Source organism: Cydia pomonella, chromosome 26, assembly GCF_033807575.1.
Source record: "Cydia pomonella isolate Wapato2018A chromosome 26, ilCydPomo1, whole genome shotgun sequence".
Lineage (NCBI taxonomy): Eukaryota > Metazoa > Arthropoda > Insecta > Lepidoptera > Tortricidae > Cydia > Cydia pomonella.
The window spans coordinates 10,290,873-10,313,131 of record NC_084728.1 but is presented as its reverse complement, the minus strand read 5'-3'; the positions used below and the strand labels follow the sequence as shown (position 1 = coordinate 10,313,131).

The following is a 22,259-nucleotide window of genomic DNA, read 5'->3' as shown; positions in this document are numbered from 1 at the left end:
ATCAAATAATGTAGGTTAAAATCAGGTCTTTCAGTGACAGATCCAGGCGGTTTTGTATTTGGTTGGTTAACCAATAAATGTTATAACTACCTGAAAATATACAAATTGTTTGTTTACTTATATTTAAGTACCTAATGATACAGAGTATAGCAAAAAACTTATAACAGGAATTCTATAAATATATCTTTACGTATGGGGTTATTGAGAGGAGACAACTAAGTCAAGAATAAGAAAAAAACTAGTATCAAAACATTACTTCTCATATATTTATATTTAAATATCAACTTAAATTAAACGTCACTAATTACAAAAATGCAATAATTAATACAGTGTCTTTTTAAATACGTCCTGGAGGCAAATAAAACAAAGATAAGTGGCGTGTGTCCAAACAATCAAATTATCTGCTTATTTTGAGGCAAATTAGGTTTTTTACATGTGGTTTGGATAAAAAAGAAGTCAACTCCGGCTTGCCTCCGAGTCTACCGTTGTTAATTTAGGTTAGTTACATATATAAAAAAAATTAAAATCAGAGGCGAATCATGAAAGGTAAATGAGGTAGCAATGTTTATAGAGTAATTGTCATTTTTGAAGAATTATTTTGTTATTTTGTCCCCTCAGCAAATAGACAAGTGTAACAACTTGTTACAAGAAATGTTGTAAGATTTTACGTTAACATTGTAGATAGTTAAAACCGGTTTTCTTTGGTTTCGCTCTGAACAACTTGAGTACGCGAGTGTGTTGTGCAATATGTCTTAACAGGTTAAAACCGGTTTTCTTCGGTTTCGCCCTGAACAACTTGAGAACGCGAAAGTGTTTCTTCGGTTTCCCTCTGAACAACTTGAGAACGAGAAAGTGTTGTGCAATATGTCTTAACCGGTTAAAACCGGTTTTCTTCGGTTTCACTCTGAACAACTTGAGAACGCGAAAGTGTTGTGCAATTTGTCTTAACCGGGAAATTAAAATTAAGAACTTTGCAGTCAGTCTCGGATGGTATTATTCGTTTTTAACCAACATTTAAGGTACTTACTTAAACAGTTAAACACAAAAAACTCCTTCAAAAATCGAATTCAAAAGACGGTTCTCGTCGTTCTCGATTTGAAAATGAAATGTAAAGGTTTTACGTTAAATATATGTATAATACAGGATTTAAAATTCATAAGCGCATTGTAAAATGCCTACTTGAATATTAAACTATCTTTATCTTTAATTGAAGCAATAGGTATCCAAACTTTGCTTTAGTCCATAATGAGATGGGGTTATATCAGTGGTCAGCAAACCTCGGCTCGCGAGCCGCCTACGGCTTTTTCTCTTCTTTCTTCAGATTACTCAAAATATTAACACAAGAGTTCTAAGACAATTTTTACGGCTCTATTCGATTCCTAAAACTGGTGATTTTATTGTGGTTGGTTTATCTCAAAACTTTGTCGACTCGTGGGTAAATCCCATAAAATGAGATTTAAACAATAATATGCTTCTCAAGTCTACCTTTTGCCTAATCCCAAAAATATACAATATTTTCATTCTTACTTAACGAACTATAAGGTACCTTGTTTGACTAACAAATATTTTCTACAGACCTTTAAAACGCTTCTGATATGTTTCAATATTAGGCGAGTCCACACAGAGCGAGCGAGCGTGCCTCGGCCGAGGCGGCGCATTCGGGCGAGGAAAACGTACGCGCCGCCTTGGCCGAGGCACGTCTACACTAACCGGTTTGTGCGTGAGGAAATTGCCTCGCGCGTATGCTCGCTCTGTGTGGACCCGGTTATTAAGTAAGAATGAAAATATTGTTTATTTTTGGGATTAGGCAAAAGGTAGAGAAAAGAAGCATATTTTTTTTAAATCGCAGATCGCAGATTTTTTATTAAGATAAATACCTATTGATTCATTTTTATGTCTGATATAATTAGAAACTTGTAATTATACTAGGATTTATAAATTTAATTTATCCATTGATTTATTCCTTTGCTAGATTGCAGAAATCTATTCCAATAAGTCCCATTTGAAAACAAGTCACATTTTGCAAAAGTCCAGTCTAATTTGAACCTTAAATTAGACTGCTAAGGTTAATATTGTCTCGACATGTATGAGGTTAATAAATCATACTCTGCCCACATTTATCAAAAAAAGACTGTGAAAATTGAATTTTAAGATACAGAATTTAAAGTATATGTCCCATTCAGAGATACCGATTTTAATTAGAGATACGGGGTGAATAGAGACAGCTGGGGTGAATAGGAACAAAACTTTAAAAGTGATTTATCTGATAATTTCTTAGAAAATACCCACATAAATTGCATCATACAAAATCTACTATTATTTTCAATCGAAGGATATAATCTGTGTAAGTATTTTTTTAATTGTCAGGTATATCACATTTTAAGTTTTGTCCATATTCGACCTAGCCGTCCCTATTCACCCCGGTTGACGGTACCTCCGATTGCCTTAGCAGGGCAGAACTGTGCCTGGAAAAGGGGTAATTTAACTTGACTGACTTACTTAACTTCTCATACAACTTGTGATTTCTATGTTTTCAATAACTAACTATATTCTCCGTTGTTATAACTTGGTACAACTTGTTTTACCGGATGTTCTCGATAACTAGTTTCTCTGTCTGGTACATATCTCCAATTGCTGCCTGAAATAACAAGAAATAGACTTTATTAATTATTAACTCTTTAATTTGCAATGTTAACTCTTTTCCAGTCATAGTAGGTTTTATCGACCACATACACGCCATTAGAATTTCAACTTTAGCATTCCGATTTAAGGTTCAAATTAGATTACACTTTCAGGAAATGTTACTTGTCTTCAAATGAATCATCAAAGCTGGATTAATTGGAATATATTTGGCTTTTTTGGGAAAACCTTGTAGATTGGTCTGGCCTGGAAAAGGATTAATATAATGATTACATATTTTAGCCAGAATCAATAGGGATTTTGCGCTTTAAAGGGTTAATGGTAAATACCATTACATATGTCGGGTCGTTGGGTTGACGACATTCGAAAGATTGTGGGTCACTACTGGATGAGATTAGCTCAGGACCGGGACAAGTGGCGTACTGGAAGAGAGGCCTATGCCCAGTAGTGGGCGATAAAGGGCTGATATGATGACTATTACATTATATTTATTATTTAATAAGCAGGCAGGTAGGAATGATAACTGATATGACCTGTATCCAGTAATCATAAATATAGTTATCATGAAAGTAGTAGATAAAATATGTTTGTCTAATTTATTTTTAAACTGGTTCAAATTTTGTGCTGTAATCATGTCTTCTGGAAGTTTGTTCCAAGCCCTCACTCTACTCAGTTGCTGTGAAAGTGCAAATGCAGAAATATAATTTGATCCACTTTTGAACTCCATAAAAAAGGTTCTTTATAAAAGGAGTGTACAGATTTTTAAAGGGTCGCGCATGTAACACCTCTGGAGCTGCAGGCGTCCATAGGCTACGGTGACTGCTTACCATCAGGCGGGCCGTATGCTTGCTTGCCACCATTGTGGTATTAAAAAAAAAACAATATTTTGTTAAATATAAAAAAAACAATGGAAACTATTTACTGGTGGGGGGTGGCTGTTGGGTAGACAGTGTGGTACACAACACAAGTGGCTACACAACTTTAACACCCATCTGTTATTTTCAGTTACCTATGAACAAGATGCATGTAACTGCATTGAAATGAACTCGAAAATAATACAAAAGGTAATCACAATCAATAACTTGGTTAAAAAAGTCTAGAGAAAATACACATGAATCATTCAAAACTGTTATATGTGAACAATTTCTGTTAGGTCAACAACTGCATGGGGTTAGTATGGGAACTACAACCTATTATTTTACTATGAGAAGACCCATTCCCAGCAGTGTAGCATATCTAGGTTGGGCGTAACAGAGTCATATGTGGCTCTTCATAATGTAGCTTCGATATGACAATCATTGTCTCGATACTCATTTTAGTGAATGGTTTCATAGTGAAGTCTTGAACAACACCTTGACAGACTCTCACGAGGTGGTTGGATCAAGGGTCAGATGCAGAAGGCATCTTGGACACGGCACGGACCAACCTAGGTTAGGTTTTTTATAATATGTGGAAATGTTTTTGTACAAGTTTTTGTATTTTACTTTTATATTCATGTTATAAACAACCTAACTTAAGAAGAGAAATAAATATAAGGAATAATAATAAATAACTACTTTCCATTATAACTAGTCACATTTCTAAATTATTAAAATTGAAAAAAAGTGTTCTTACTTGGCGTCTGATGATAGCAAGATTTTCCTTAGCAAATTGGTATTCTTTCTGGATCTGCTTGGGGTCTGACAACGTCTTATTGGCTTTAAAGGCATCTCTGACTCTACGTAGCGCGTACGATCTGAAAATTAATGATGATAAGGATTTAAACTGAGTATACTTACAGACTAGAATAAAATGATATAAAATAAACTGTCCTTATACAACATTTTAGTGTTAATACGCTTTTAATAGTGGTAAGTACGCATTTGCCTATAAAAAGTTAGCGAAGACAACTAAAAATGGCTTCAAGTTGTTTATTTAAACATGTAAATATTAAAGGCAGCAAAACAAACACCAACGAACTAATCAGATAAAACTGAGAATATATATTTATAAATTGCTTATAATTAATTAATTAGCCGAGTTTTAGGATTTCGAATAAATCTACGTACAAAAGTCAAAATTCTGAAATAAATTGTAAAAATTGATTGATTGAATATAGGTTATGTAATTTAGGATACCGATTGTGAAATACCTGAAGTTATAGTTAGCGAATTTCTGCGACTCCCTCATCAGATTTTTGTACATAGATAGGACTTGCATTTTTGTAACACCCGTGGCCATTCTCTGTTTGCACAAGAATTTACTGATTTTAACACTTATCAAGGCAAATCGAAAAATAAATGAATGAAAATGTAAATAAAGTTATAGTGTTTCATTTCACGAAGTGCTAACAGCTGCTAAAAATGGTTCCCTTTAATATCTTTAACGTACTATTTAAATGCTTCTATTGAAACTAACAATTTATTAAATTGTCGTTATTTATAAAAGATGAAGAATAGGTAATATTTAATAATTAAATAAATTATACAAAATTGACTACCATTCAATATAAGTACGTGATTCGGAACGATAAATTATGTTGCCATTTTGAGGTTGAATACCTATTTCAAGGGTAACTTACGATACTTAGTTAATTAAGATATATTTTTATCTGTAATAATCATTACATTTATACCTGAAACTATGTTGAGTAATGTATTGAAAGCATATTAATGAAACTTAATTTTGCTGTTGTCATACATTAAAACAATAGGTTTTGAATTGAAAATTATTTGTGAAGTATGAAGAATACATACACTATGATGGCAACATAGCATGCAGCACCCATCATACGACTGAAAACGCTGCCGATGAAAAAAGCGCGGGAAACGTGAAACGCGGCGGTCCAGTTTTAGGTTTCTTGTAAATTTAATTTCCATTTTAATATTATAGATCAGGGAATCAGTAATTTGTATATAATTTTTCACATAGTTTGTATATATTGTTGTATTTGTATATATAATTAGTGTAATTTCGTCGTAGTTGGTAAGTTTTTTCGTATATATGTAATGGGGGATGACGATCCTCCCGACCCTGGAGGTGATAACCTCCAGGTCGGAAGTAATGTTATTATCGATTCAGCAATGGACACGGACTCTTCTGTGGGGAGCAGAAGTGAATTGAAAAGAAATAAGAGTCACAAAAGATGCAAAACATGTAATAAAAAAAGAAGGAAAAATAATGGCGGGGACTATTCGTGCGATTGTCAGAACATCATACAAGAAACCCAAGCTCCTTCAAACTCTAACATTCAGGTTACCAAAAACTCTTCGGATAACTTAAATACAAAAAATGACTCTTCTAATACCAAGGTTGGCAGGAATTTATTTTCATCTTCCGATGTTGCTCCCTTCACGGTGCACGTACAAATGAAACAAACAGATGCAAAATCATCTCTGCACCCGGTGTCCTTTGGGAAATTTTTACTAAAAAAAGGCTTCAGAAACATTATAAATGGAAGTGTTAAGCGCATTGGTAGGACACGTATAGCGATGTCGTTTTCAAATTACGTTGACGCAAACTTATTTGTTACTGATACGTGTCTTGAATCAGAAAATCTTACCGCATACATTCCGTCGTTTTCTGTGACCCGTATGGGCTTGGTTCGAGGTATTCCAGCACAGTGGTCGGAGGAGGAAATAGTTTCCAACATTTCCGTGCCCATGGGGTGTGGAAAAGTATTAAAAGTACGACGTTTGAACCACAGAGTTGTGGTTAACGGTTCTGTTACCTGGCAACCCTCAGAGACAGTTGTATTGACATTTGACGGTCAAGTATTACCGAAACGAGTCTTTTCATGCTACAACTCTCTTGCCGTTGAATTGTACATTTTTCCTACCATTCAATGCTTTTTATGCTGTAAATTTGGACATACCAAAAATAACTGTCGTTCGAAGCCTAAATGTTTCAAGTGCGGGGAAATGCATCCTGGAAATACCTGTGCAGTGGAGGAGGAGGATGCCATTTGCTGTTTATGCAATGGCTTTCACTTTGCCACAAACAGGTCATGCCCAGAACATGTAAGGCAAAAAGAAATTAAAGTCAGTATGGCAAATAACTGCATCTCCTATGGAGAAGCCGTTAAACTGCACCCAGCTATATCGAAATCGTTTGCTGATATGGTTAAGTCACAACCACATATACAATCAAATTTACCACATAATAGTGCTCAAAATTCAGTTACAAACCCTAGTTCGAATATGCGCCCTCCTAGCCATAGCAGCAGAAAAACTATTTTGTTGAAACCTCGTCCTTCTGTTAAAAAGACTACCCATGGCTATGATGTGGCTGCACATCGGGCCATAATAAGTGAATACTCCATCCCTTCTCCTGCAAACGGTTGTGCTCTACGTCAGGAAACAGAAAAGGAAGAACGACTAGTAATCGCTGAGTCTATTGAGGCCTTAAGAACTCTTTTGTCCAAGCCAAACCTTACTTTACCGTCCCACGTTGCCCCTATGATTGACTCTCTTACATTTGCAATTAAAAACAATGGACAATATAATACAATGGAATTGCAGAAGCATAATCAATAAAAAACATGATTTCATTCATTTACTAAATAAATTTAAACCTTGTGTTTTTGCCCTATCTGAGACATGGCTCAAGCCTGGAGCTCTTCTAAGAGCTACTGGCTATTCATGCCTCAGAGAGGACCGTCCTGACGGGTGGGGTGGAGTAGCTTTACTCGTCAGGAATTCTGAATCATTTTCATCTCTTCATCTCCCATCTCATAGTGATGATTTTTCAATTATTGCTGCCATTGTAAATAACATCTGCATCCTCTCTGTATATATTCCTCATCAATCATCTTCTATTTTTAATGAATTAGAACAAATAATTTCCTCTCTACCTAGGCCCTTGTTGATTCTAGGAGATTTCAATTCACACCATCAGTTTTGGGGCAGTTCAGTATCCAACTATAATGGACATCGTGTTTTAAAAATCTTAGATGATCACAATCTTTGTGTCCTAAATACTGGCTCTCCAACTCGCCGTACAGCGCCTACAGAATCACCCAGCGCTGTTGATCTATCCATTTGCTCTGCTGAACTGGCATCTTCTTTCACCTGGCAAACTCTAGATTCTACATTTGGTAGTGATCATTTTCCAATTATAGTCTCATTTCCTTCATCTACACGACCATCTCCGAAACCTAGCCCTAGGCTTAAATACAATCTATGTAATGCTGACTGGAAAAACTTTAAATGCTGTGTAGAGAAGAAATTATTGTTTTTGCCTAGTTTAGATGATACTGACGTAGTTGGTTGCTCGGTTGCTTTGGCCCGGGTGATTACAGAAGCAGCTGATGATGTATTTCCTGTAAAAAATACTGTAATTAATAAAATCCCCTCTCCTCCTTGGTGGGATCAGGATTGTTCCCAAGCCATTAAACAACGAAAGGAGGCTGAAAAACTTTATCGTCATTTTATGACTACTGAAAACTTTGAGTCTTACATGCAGGTCGCACGTGATACTAAAAAATTGTTACGTAGGAAGAAATATGAAGGTTGGAGACGATTCTGTGCGTCTCTCAATCCTAATGTAAAACCTTCCATAGTTTGGAACAACATCAAAAGGTTCAGACATGCATTCAATGAACCCTCAAGGCGTACACTGCCTCCTAATCTTGCACAACAATTTATAGACAGACTAGCACCTTCATCTGTTCCTGAAGAGTTTGTGTTCCAACCTGCAACCTTTTTATATGATCCTTCCTTAGACTCCACTTTTAATTGCCCTTTTAAAATGGAGGAACTAAAAGGTGTTTTAAGCAATTTAAAAGATAGTGCTCCTGGTGAAGATGGTGTGCCTTACTCATTTTTAGTAAATGCCAGTGATGGCATACTTACTTATTATCTGAGCATAATAAATTCGGTTATCCAATCCGGTATAGTCCCAGATTCATGGAGATCCCAGATAGTTATTCCTATTTTAAAACCCAATAAACCAGCATCAGATGTTTCTTCCTATCGCCCTATTGCCCTTTCCTCAGTATTTGCAAAAGTAGCTGAACACTTAATTAAAAACAGGCTAGAATTTTTTGTTGAAAAGAACCATTTATTATCTCATAGTCAGTTTGGATTCCGTAAAGGTAGATCTACTTATGATAGTTTGTCAATATTAATTGCAGATATACGACTGGCATTTTCTAAAAATGAGTCAGTAGTAGCTGCTTTTCTGGATATAAGTGCTGCTTATGATAATGTATTAGTTTCAGTGTTACAGGAAAAGCTTTTCAAGTTAGGCATTCCACAAATGTTAAGTCATTTTGTAATAAACCTTTTATCTGAACGGTCCATCAGTCTTATAAATGACAACAATAGAATTTCTCGTTTAGTGTGGAGAGGTCTACCACAAGGGTCTGTATTAAGTCCATTATTATACAATATCTATACATCTGATTTAGAGTCATCTCTAAATGGTACTGTTAGGGTCTTACAGTATGCCGATGATTTATTACTTTATTCATCAAATCTTTCTCCTGAACAGGCTAGTAGATCAGTCACTTGTTCCTTATGTTTCTTGAGGTCATGGTTAGATTCTAATGGTTTAGAACTTTCTGTTCCTAAAAGTGTTGTAGTTTTATTTACTAGAAAACTATTTCCTCCTCCAATCAATGTGCAATTTGATAACTACTCCATTTCAGTAAAAGATAAAACTAAATTCCTTGGTGTCATTTTAGATAGTAAATTAACAGGCCTCCCACATTGTGAGTACATAGTTTCTAAATGTGAAAAAAATATTAATATCCTTAGGTGTGTTTCTGGAGTATGGTGGGGTTCCCATCCTTTTTGTATGAAACTAATGTACAATGCCTTAATAAGAAGCATTTTAGATTATGGGACATTTTTGTTAGAGCCTGGATATGTCGTTGGCTTCCAAAAACTAGATCATATTCAATCTAAAGCCTTGAGAATAATTTGTGGTGCCATGAAATCAAGCCCTATAAATGCTATGCAAGTTGAGTGTTGTGAGCCTCCGCTCCATTTACGACGCCAATATCTTTGTGATAGATTTATTTTCCGTTGCTCCCAATTCTCTAATCACCAACTCTGGATTATCTTGTCTAACCTTCTACTTCAAATAAGTACATCCAACTATTGGAAACACAAGAGCCCTCCTTGCTTAATCAAAAGTTTTCAAAAACTTAAATCTATTTCAGCTCCCACTGTTAGCTCTTCATCACTTCCCATTTTTCAGCATGAATATGAGTCTCTTATACTAGTTCCACCAGTTCTCCTGGATATAGGTATATCAAAGAATGATATAGATCAAAATCAACAATTTCTGAGTTTTATTGATACTGATTATCAGGGTGCTAACCATATGTATACAGATGCTTCTAAGATGTCCATCAATGGTTGTGTCGGTATTGGTGTGCTTCACATTCAATCTAATATTTACCAAAAGATAAAATTGCCTCCAGAATCCTCTGTGTATAGTGGTGAGTGCTTTGGAATCCTTAAAGCATTAGAGTTTATCATCATAATGCATCTTAAAAAAACAGTCATTTTTTCAGACTCTTTAAGTTCTCTTCAATCAATATCTAAATTTCCTTTCAAATCTAAATCTAATAACCCAATTATTTATCAAATCCGTAGTCTACTGCAAAAATGTCATCTTAAAGGTTACTCGGTTTCCATTGCCTGGATCCCTGGACACAGAGGGATTAAAGGTAATGAAAGGGTGGATGACTTAGCTCGTGATGCCATTAGTTCTGGAGACATGTTTCCATTTAAGAATGTTGCTGAAGACCTGTTGGCACTGCCTAAAATATACCTAAGAAAGGAATGGACAAAATTATGGGCATCTGGTGCGGGTGCCGCTGCGTTACATTATCGGAGCATACAAAGATCAATTCCTGCCAAACCTTGGTTTGCTAAAATCTCTTTGCCAAAGCCTGCAACCAGTATGTTAATTCGAATGAGATTGGGTCACGTATGTACACCGGAACACCTGAAACTACAAAATCGCGTGGCCAGTTCCGCATGTATTTGTGGAGCTGATCCCGCTGATCTTAATCATATATTCTTTTCAGGTAATTGTAACCTGTATGACCGTTCTATATTATTAAGACAGCTGTCAGATTTAAAAGTTCCGTTTCCCACATCTATTAGAACACTCTTGTATATTAATAATTCTTCTCCATATATATTTAAATCATTGTATTCATTCCTCTCACGTCATAATATAAAATTATAATATATTACCATTCCCTGATCCTTATCCAAATTCCGACATATCCGTTATAATGTAATCCTTTAATTCCGTTTCCCCGTTTTACTCGTTTGGCTGAATGCGCCAGGAGCGCGATGCCATAAAAAAAAAAAAAAAAAAAAAAAAAAAACGCTGCCGATGCGACTCAAGTCAAGTCAAGCGACCTGTCAAAAAAACGTCAGGTTTATTGAACGACGGTCTACTTAGCAGCCCGTTTAAATTAATTATAAGCTTAAAACTAACGCTAAAGTGATGAAGTAACACCGCATCGAACAAAACCAGAACAAACTCAACATCTTCACTTTTAAAAACTGTAAGTACTATCGAGATTTTATTTATTATTTTAAGAATTAATTTTATACCGTTTTACGAGATAGAAAATACCCAGAAGCATCTTAAGATGATTTATTGACTTTATGAGTCGATTGATGACAAAAGACAAGGATTTTTACCGTCAGTGGATAATTAAGATGCGATAATGTGTGGATGTATCGCGCGATGTTGTAACACCGGATTTCTAAAGTGTTTACAGACTCGTATTTATAACTATGACCCCTTTGCTAAATAATGGTCACGGTCTGCTTAAAGGTGTTGTAAAGTGTTAAACATTCTGATTTGTTTAATTATTTGGTGAACATTAGAAATATGTGTGGGTTTTTTTTATAGTTTTGAAACTATTTACTTATTCTTAAGATCCTGAAAAACAGAGGAATTAATGAAAGTATGTGGCTATCTTCAGGCTATCAGGCTATCACAGAAGGACTTTCTTAAAAACTTCATTCAAAATTTATTTTAAACAGTAATTGGTTAATTTAGTCACCACAGTTAATGTCTAAATTGATAATTTTAACAAGTAAAAAAAAACTAGGGTCTAATATCAAGTCAATTAATATCTTTGAATTTGCCATACCTTATTTATTTTAGCATTAGAAAGAACGTAAGCAATATTGATGTCTTTTTATCAAAAAAAACACTTTTGAATACTTAGACTTTCATAAATAATATAACTATTAAAAAAAATCGTTTACCATAATTTGTCAATTAAAAGACATGTCAAGATTGTTTACCTTTTTTTCTAATGCAAAAAAAAGTATATTAACCTTTTAACCGCCTTAGTCTGATATATAAGACACACAATATCCAGCTCATTTCACCGCAGTCTAATTAATAAGACTTTATGAACTTCGTACCGGCAGTAACACAATGAAAAACTCTAAGTGGTAAAAGGTAAATATTGAGGCTCCCTCGGGAACAAACATGTTTATTTATTTAACCTCTATTGCTCTAAACCAGTGGTGGGCAAAGTACGGCCCGCAGGCCAGCTCCGACCCGCGAAAGGCTTTTATCCGGCCCGATGCCGGTCCTATGAAATAATTAGTATTTAACAAATCAAAATACAATTTTGCTGCAATTCTGGCCCTCCTCTTAAATTTCTTAAACTTTCTGGTCCCCCATGAAGAAAGTTTGCCCACCACTGCTCTAAACTTTATTATTATTCCCTTTATTTCATTTTATTATTATTATTTAGTAAGCAGGCAAGCAGTTTGACAACTGATATGACCTGTATCCAATATTCATAAAGATAGTTATCATGAACAAGTAGCAGATATAATATGCTTGTCTAATTTATTTTTAAACTGGTTCACATTTGATAGAGGTAAATTTTATATTTTTTCCTCAGTCAAGGTTCGAAACGTTAGGATGTATTGTGTTCTTGGTCAAAGCGTCACTGAGAAAAAAATATTGTCATTTTGATAGAGGTAAATATACATTGTTTTCCTCTGTCGTTGAGGATGAACACTATACAAGCCACAAGGTTCGAAACGTTGGGATGTATTGCGTTCGTGGTCAAAGGGTGACTGAAGAAAAATAATTGTTATTTTGATAGAGGTAAAGCGTTCGAAAAGTTGGAACGTATTATAAATACATTATCTTCTTCGTCCTAGCTTTATTCCATTTACTTGGGGTCAGTTCTCCTTATATGGCGTCGCCAGGCGTATCTGTCCTGGGTCGTCTGGGGTATTAGTTGTGCTTCTTTGAGGTTCTTTTGGACAAGCCCTATCCATGTTGTCTTGGGTCTACCGCGTCCCCTAGACTTTTCACTCATCTCCAGTAACTTTCTTGTCATGTGGTCTGGTGGTCGCCTCATGACGTGGCCATACCATCGAAGTCGATTTTCTTGAATTGGCCTCACTCTAAAACTGCCTAAAAATTATAAATACATTATACGTGATATAACTCGTTTCCATGGTTTCATTTCATTTCTTAAGATTGTTAGAAACACATACTTAATCATAAAAAATCTTGAGGTAAAGTGAAATTAATAAAAACCATTGATAATTGTAATTTCCATTAGATACACAAGTCATAAATTATTTTAATAAAATAAGTATTCGAATTTAAAAGCACGGCGAAGCATGGCCGGTCGTGAACACTGTTCGCACTGTTAGTCCTTGATAAAGAACCTAATCCTTGATAAAGAACCTAGTCCTTGATAAAGAACCTAGTCCTTGAGAAAGAACCTAGTTACATTATATTACATAGTAGAAGAGTATTAAATTTTTAGGAGTATTCTATTGATAGATAGCCTAGAAATAGTGTCCTGTACGAAACGTACTTTTCGAACTAGTGCTCACGCTATATCCCTACCTAGCTAATTTCTACCTATAAACAAAATGTCACCACATGACCACAGTTGCTAAACATCTGTGAATGTAGACAAAACATTTTTTTTTTATCTTTATTTAACGAGCTTAGCCTAAAAGACGATGCCGCTCAATAGTACACATCGAGAAGTGTTCTTACACTAAAACATTTAAAACCTAAACAGATCATTATTTTCGTCTTCGGATGCCCACCATCACCATACTGAACAGAGCTCTAGCCTCCCTTGATTGAGGGAAAGCTAAAATCCTGTTACAGCCGTCCAACTCCTTAATATTAATACCTTGGAGCAAAAGATCATTCCTTCTGTCCTCGTTCCGAACACACTCCATCATGATATGATAGACATCTTCTAATTTACCACACTCTGAACATTCCGTTGACTGCACTTTTCTCATTAAAAATGCAAATTTATTGAGTGGTATGTGCCCGGAGCGAAGTCTGAAAGCAGTTACAAGTTGAGATCTACATAGGTCACTACTATCAAACCACGGGGTTTTCCATGGCTCGGGTTGAATGGTTTTATACCATATTCCCCTTTCCACCGACCTTTGATCAAAATGCTCTTTCCATAATATATGACAGTTTGTCTTCACTAAATGTATGTACTCTGTGAAGTATGGTTGAACTGTTATAGGCACTCCATCAAATGATGCTTCTTTAGCTAGATTGTCCACTATCTCATTTCCTGAGATGCCTATGTGTGATGGTATCCACTGAAGGACCACAAGTTTTGATTTATCACGTAGTTTAAATATAGCGTCAATAATAGCATATGCTGTTGGACTTCCTCTAACATCAACTGCACATTTTAGTAAATGCTGGAGAGAGCTTCGAGAGTCAGTGAAAATCACAAATCTTTCATATTCTACTGATTCTATATAGCCAATGGCCTCTAAAATAGCAATAAGTTCGATGTTCATTATTGATAATTCCCCATCAAAACTAAATTTCAATTAGACAAAACATAAGGTACTCTTCGTCCCTTGACGTCCAACTCCGGTCGCAATAACTGCATGGGATTTCTAAGAATTTGTTACAAAAGGGTTCGTTAAACCGTCGCTACACCCGAATTCCAAATTCAACCTTTACAGTCTCCAAGACGTCATTAAAGAAAGTATATTGACCTTATTTTGCAAACTATCCAGCACCGTAATCAACAGTCAGCCAGTAAACTTCACGGGGACTGGACCCAAAATTTTTAACGCATAATAATAATAAAAACACCGGAATTCGGCGTTACACCCGAAGTCGTTATATCCACACGAATCTTGTACTAATAAAGTATGCTTTAAATTCATTTGGATTTGGATTTAACGTTATCCAAATGGTCGCTACAATACAACCAAGGTCATAATAAATGATATCCACTGTCTATATGACTCCATCATTTCAAAATGGTTCCCGAATACAACGTATCTTTTGTAATCGTATCATGATAATGAAATATTAATACGAATTAGTGTTATTGACCTTTTACAGGCTACGTTTGAGACAATGAACACATGGTCTCCTTAAACTTGGACGACGTTTAGAAAACGACTTTATGTACTTATACATAGAGTATAAAACTGTATGAGTTATGTTTATGTTACGTTTTGCGAATAAACACAAATGATGTCATCGGTAACAAGAACTAGAGTAATGTTATTCCAAGCTTTCATTGAATTTGCCTTGTTAAATGGTATGTTAATATGTTTATGTGTTAACAAATCTTAATTAAAGAGTTAAATTAGGACCATTACCGGACATTTAATTTTGATCAATTGTTTTATTTGTTGATGATCGTTTTTCGTTAGATTTTGATAACATTTGGTAAGTTTGAAAAACTCCTCATTCTAAACACAAATAAACATGGATTTCCAATTTGGGACACCAAAAATGTAGGTATGTAATTTTAATTTTCCGTACGTTACTGTACGTTATCGTAACTCAAAAGAAGATTTTGTAGGACATACGGCGAAATAGCGCTTATATTGAACAGAATCGAGAACTTAGTAAAATCGGACAACAAGAAAAACTACAATAGTTGTTGTTGTCCTAAAGCACCCCAGAGGTGCAAAGGGCCTTCACAAGCTCGCGCCACGCCTTCCTATCTTCAGCTCGTCCTCTGGCCTCGCTCCAGCTCAACCTGACCGCTCGTAACTCTCTTTGGACGGACCGTTGCCAAGAGTGTACAGGACGCCCGGAGCCACGGCTTCCGTCCGGCGGTTTCCACGCGAAAGCTATGGTAGCATTATTCGTTTCCCCTCTTCGAATAGTATGTCCTATCCATCTCCTTTTCCGTGTCGCAATTTCTTCGTCAATGGGTGTTTGCCGGCATATACTCCATAGGTCTTCATTTCGAATGGTTTTTGGCCAGAAAACGCGAAGGATCGACCTGAGGGACTTGTTGACGAAGACCTGAAGTTTATTAGTTAGGCCTTTAGTCACTCTCCACGTTTCGCAGCCAAAAAGCAACACAGATTTCAAAGTGGATATAAAAAAAAAAAAAAAAAAAACCTTTACAGTACATATGGTACGCGTGCTGGAATGAGCACTTTCCGTGCATATGTCGAAACTTTAAAGAACCATATGTACTGTAAAACGTACGATACACGTGCGAATAAGTAATTCACAACTCGTGTCTATTTATAACACTCCCTTCGGTTGTGTTTTAATTTATCACCATTCGTCGCGAATTTCTTCGTTTTTCGTTGGTGCACTTGTATCGTAAATAACTATTTTTTATTATTCTTTATAGTTGATATACTTATGAAAGTGCAATATGATGACAACGAACTGATCAAATGATTGAGATCAAAAACTAACATAAAATAAATAACTAAATATTATAGGACATTATTACACAAATTGACTAAGTCCCACAGTAAGCTCAATAAGGCTTGTGTTGAGGGTACTTAGACAACGATATATATATATATATAAATATTTATAAATACTTAAATACATAGAAAACACCCATGAGTCAAGAACAAATACCCATGCTCATCACACGAATAAATGCCCTTACCAGGATTTGAACCCGGGACCATCAGCTTCGTAGGCAGGGTCACTAGGTCACTACCCACTAGGCCAAACCGGGCGTCAAAACATAAACAAACAAATTATAAACAAATTCAATAATATATAAATAAATATTAGGGGACATCTTACACAGATCGTTTTAGCCCCAAACTAAGCAAAGCTTGCATGGGTACTAAAAAAAATGGGTACGAAAAACGACGATTTTAGGCGACGATATACATATGTTGAGGCCAGAGCATAGAATTTGATCATTTGATGATATGCCATCTCTAAAACCAAAGATTTTAAAAGTAAAGATAGGCACATCTTGAAACTGTTATATTCCATATTAATTTCTAAAAAAAACAATACAATACAAATTCTCTTGATTGCATAACCTCAGCATAAATGTACATACATTTACTTTGTTTATTTTGTCGTACCTATCATACCCAATCATCTAGAACTAATTATGATTCGAAAAACTAGGTCAATTGACAACGGGCAGTTCTAATGCAACATACATATAAAAATATATGTGAATAGGGTGATAGGGTGACCATATGTCCCGTATTTTACGGGTCGTCCCGTATTTTAGGCACGAATTTTTCATTGCCCCGTAATTTGGCAAAACCAATACCCCTTTACGGCCGGGAAAAATATTTTGCAAAGATTCATAAAAAATGCATGTGAACCGTTTTTAATTGTTATAAAATACGCGTATAAAATGTTTTAAAAAATCCTAGTGTCCTTTATCATAAAAAAAATCGCGTGCACGAAAGTGACGTTCAGGAACTATCTGGAAATGCACAAACGTGCAAATTCATTGAGTTTTGTAAAATAATATGACTAAAACGCAACATTTTACAGAACAATGCATGTGTATGCTGCACATACATAGCATATGAAGTAATCAGTATTCAATTTAGCATAATTATCACAATCTTCTTTATCTTAACGATTAAAGAATGATTAAAAACAATAATCAACAATTGTAAAGTACTCTCAATTCAACTACATCTAAAGGAAAAGCTTGAAAAAAATATTTTGACGTGTAACGAACACGTTGCATTTAATACAACGAGTAATAGCCCTGCTGAAGCAGTCTGAAGCAGTCTGAAATTGGCGGGCTCTTGGAGATTTGGTATCGTCAAATTGAAGCATCATCTGAAACATCACTCAGACGCCTCAGACGTCGTTTTCTTGGTGGTTTAACCAACATTTCTAAGATTATGAAGCGAAAATCGAGTAAATCCAGTATTTCGCACCTAGGACGGCCTATGGCATCACAATCAAGCGAATATCCATAAAATGAATACTGATTCATTCACATGTAAAAAGAAAGAAAGAATTTAGTTTCAGTGTCCATCTCCTTGTTTAAAAAAAGGTCTCCCATGGGTTTATTAGTTCATAACTTTTTCTGAAGCTGTAACATACACGTATGACCGAATCTTTATCTCTCATCTCTTGACAACCTTAATGCTGATCGTTCCCGAGCAGTTAGACAGTAGGAAAACATATTTGTTGTCTTTCCTCCGAACTAGTGACACTGGGTCTGTCACCATCAGCAGATCTTTAGGTACATCTCATCGTATTCGTCGTTGATTCTTTGATTTCGTTTTCAATTCATTCAAAAAGCGAATAAGGGAATTCTTCGAGGTCATTGTATAATTCCTCAACATGTGATATACTCGTATCATTATTGTACAAAATTTCAAGGAATTTTTTGCCTCTTAATGGACGCTTAAAAAAAACACAAATCTAACATTACAAAACGAAAAGTATTATAAAACTATCAAACATATGACTATTTCTTTTGATTTGATTTTCTGCGCAGAAGCCGGATAGACAAAAACTTGCAAATAGTTATGACCATCGATTTACGGGCTACGGCCGAACCCACAAATTCGTGCACTTTTTTTTTTTACGAGCATGTAGTTTCCCCTTAATAACTTATTGTTACTCTAATTTGTGATAAATAAATACACATAACTCTTTTACTGTAATAATTAAGTATTAAATAACAAGTTTGATACCAAAATTATACAAAATTAAGAACTTACGTGTGCCACTGCTCCAATCAAAAAATGCCACCATCTTCAAAGCAGTCTCGCGACGGACTGATCCTACTGACCTGCGGTATTTAGTACTGAAACGTGTCGCTAATGTCTGCAGATTCGATCGGAATAGGTCTGAGCTCGAAAAGACAATTTACTTGCGGGCAGGATTTTTTAAAAGTAATTTGCAGAATTATATCGAACCGGTCGTAAAGGGATACGGGACAGTACATTGTCCTGTAATTTTATGATTCAATGGCATTTATGAAAAATATATAAACACCTATTTTGATTATTGCACATTTTCCTTTCCAGATAATATAAATAAATTTTGGCAAAAATTGAATTTTTGGTACAAGCTTTTATCGCTGAATGTACTTTTCTTTCCACAGGCAACTAATACTCATCGAGCAAATTCTAAACACCCCAAACACAATTAGGTTGCGTTGTTTGATCACAGAGTTCCTATGTCCACCTCTTGTCTCCATCATCAGATCAGCTCGATGGTACCATAATATTGCATTGTCACCTGACTTACATATATATGCAAATTTTCAGCTCAATCGGAAACCGGGACACTTCCCGATCAAATTTAACTTTCAAGATTTGATTATAAACAGACAACGGTCAGGTGAAAGTAAATAAAAGCTTGTAAAATAGTCGTGTTTTATAATATTTCAATCTTATATTAAGAAATGTATCAATTGTATGAAGGGGCTCCCCGCGGTTTACATCGACTTTTGACTAGTTTTGAGTCGTTACTCCTATATTTGCACTATAGATAGAATTATAAGACAAACGGCTATCGGTTCTTTAATCTTTTATCTCCATTCTGGTCTGCCGGATTTTGAAAGAAATGAACACTTATTTTTTTAATATATTTTTTAAACATTGTCTAAAAAACACTTTTTTCCTTACTCGATTGCTGTGAAGGATTTTACATGTACGAAATCTACACATTTGAGTTCGTCTTCGACGTCTCTAAAAACTGGTCAGAGAGTTTAATTTTAAACTAATTAACATTAAAGTTATGGCCAGTAAACCAGTTTTTTGGCCTAAAATTGTTCAACTTTGATGCCAAATATCTCGAAGACAGTGAACTTTGAAGTAAATATGTGACACTACACTGCTTACAGCCGTTGCTGTTAATATGATAAGCTACAAAAACATTAGAAAACTAAGGGATTCAGATCGAAGGTCATTGCCGTTAGGGAGCCCCTTAAGTCAGACCAACTCAAGACAAAGACAAGTCTGCAACAATTTTGATAGTACACGCAGTGCAACTGTTATTTTAAACGTCAAACTTCTATGAATTCAATTATGACGTAAAATAACACTTGCACTGCGTGTGCTATCAAAATCGTTGCAGACTTAGCTTGGTGTAACCCTAGGTTATTTAATTCATTATGCCAAAATTTAATAACATTTTTTTTTTTTTTTTAATAAAAAACGGCCTATCCCGTATTTTAACCTGAATCCCGTATTTTCAATGCAGTTGTCCCGTAAAATCGTGAATCAGATCTGGTCACCCTATATGTGGCTCATTGTAAACCATTTGGGAATTAAAACCCATTACTCTAGTGCCCATTACTTATTACATTAGTGGTCATTAGCAGGGATCGGAAACCGGTATTTTTTGTATGGGAACGAAAACGGTATTTTTTCGTTCTTTGTTAATTATTTCCTTTCTAATTGGGCAATCTAATAATACGAAGTGGTTATCTAAAAACACAACCGAGTCCTATATTTAGAGTATAAAATAAACCGAAATATATGTTTATTTCAAAGTTTTTCCAAAAAACCGGTTCCGATCCCTGGTCATTAGTGACTTAATGTTTTAGGGTCATTATGTTTTTCTTTATGACGGATATATCCGCACCGTAGATACAATGCCGAAAACGGATTAATCCGGCATAAACCACACAGCAACATAGACCTACGTGCATATGCTTAAAGTTCAATTTCAGTTTTGACACTTCTGTGATGTGGCGTCGGAGTGACAGCTTTTGTGTTTAACACGGCGTCGAAAACGTTCATCTTTCTCGGGTTATCCCGGCATTTTGCCACGGTTCATGGAAGCCTGGGGTCCGCTTGACAACTAATCCCAAGATTTGGCGTAGGCAGTTTTTACGTAAACTAGGCCTTGTTGGGATTAGTCCGGTTTCCTCACGATGTTTTCCTCTTCACCGAAAAGCGACTGGTAAATATCAAATGATATTTCATACATAAGTTCCGAAAAGCTCATTGGTCCGAGCCGGGGACCTCCGGATTGCAGGTCGCACGCTCTTACCGCTAGGCCACCAGCGCGCCTAACGAAAACGTCACTGACATCCAAACCATATCGTATCTTTAGGAATTTTTTCTTAACATTTCTAAGTATTGATAACACGATAAAAATAAAGGAAAACTCACTACATTTTAGCTACTCAAAACAGCAAAATATACTGTCTTTCCGGAACAGTAAAATATACTGTCTTTTCGGAACAGTAAAATATAGTCTTTTCGGAACAGTAAAATTTACTGTTTTGTTCGATAAGCTCATATAGAACTGTTTAAATCATTGAACGTTAAGAGGAAAGGGGATGACCGCTTCCCCGTACAAACGTAGTCCCCATTTTCCTCTCTGGATAATGACATTATGGATTTTTTTTTACATATATTGATGTATATTAACAATAGCTATGCCACTACGTTTGACTTTTTTAGATTTTTGATTATTGTAAAAATTACGAGCATATAATAGTTTACATACGAATTTTTAAATAATAATTAAAAATTCGAAATAAATACAACGTAGGATACATCAAATTGTGTCAAAATATTTTCCATAATGTGAATATCCAGAGTGGAAAATGAGGACTATTTTGTCCAATTTCGTCTTAATGCAATTTCATTAGTTTTAAATGGTTTTTTTTTCTCAGTACAGGGACAGGCAGGTCAATGAACGAAACTTCTAGTGCTAATCGTCCTTTCTATATATAACTATTTTAATTATTCTTGTATCCATTAATTATTAAACCCATTAAAATTATCATTACACTTCGATAATGTTTTATGCTCGTTATTTTCACCATGGCTCAATAGTATGTACTTCGAATTTGTGAGGTGTTATTGTACACTTTTTCAAGCTTAAAAAATTGTATAAATATTTATTTAGGACATTGTTATTGTAAGATTGTAATCATATGGTTTATACAAGTTTTGCCGGGTAAGTAGCTTTATTTTTTTATGTGTTTTAAGATAGGAATCTCACTCCGGTTCTAAACATGTGTATTTTTTTTATTTTTATTCATACGTGAGCTGCGCTGGAAGCGCTGGTGGCCTAGCGGTAAGAGCGTGCGACTTGCAATCCGGAGGTCGCGGGTTCAAACCCCGGCTCGTACCAATGAGTTTTTCGGAACTTATGATATTTGGACCAGATAAGAGCCAGCCCGGGGGTCGCAGCCCCTGTCCCTTAGCCGACGCCCAATCTCCCTAACCAGCTTCTTGGCCTCGGTGCACCATGGCCCAGCCGTCTCGACAGAACCGGAACAAAGTCTTACACCATCTAAAATCAAATAATAAATTTATGTCATTTATTATGGGTAATCAAATATACTGTGACTGTCTGTTCTCCGGGGGCCCCTGAGGATGGGGGCCCTGCGCACGGGCCCCGTGTGCCCTTATGGTAAATACGGTATTCGCTCCGATATA

General features: G+C 35.6%; 2 protein-coding genes across 3 annotated transcripts in view; one reads left to right on the top strand and one right to left on the bottom strand.

Moving 5' to 3' along the window:
- Positions 1–244: 244 nt before the first annotated feature.
- LOC133532056 (LYR motif-containing protein 4B) lies at positions 245–4,943 on the bottom strand. The gene is made up of 3 exons (XM_061870547.1): positions 4,772–4,943; positions 4,255–4,375; positions 245–2,638 (listed from the first exon to the last, which is right to left on the bottom strand). The coding sequence occupies exons 1-3, from the start codon at positions 4,858–4,860 to the stop codon at positions 2,582–2,584; spliced, it is 267 nt and encodes an 88-aa protein (XP_061726531.1). The 5' UTR covers positions 4,861–4,943; the 3' UTR covers positions 245–2,581.
- A 6,027-nt stretch (positions 4,944–10,970) lies between these two features.
- Positions 10,971–22,259, top strand: part of LOC133532112 (uncharacterized) — a 62,133-nt gene continuing 50,844 nt past the window's right edge. For both annotated transcript variants that reach the window (XM_061870632.1, XM_061870631.1), the window contains exon 1: positions 10,971–11,152. The gene's annotated coding sequence lies outside the window, so the exon portion shown is untranslated. The remainder of the gene's footprint in view (positions 11,153–22,259) is intronic.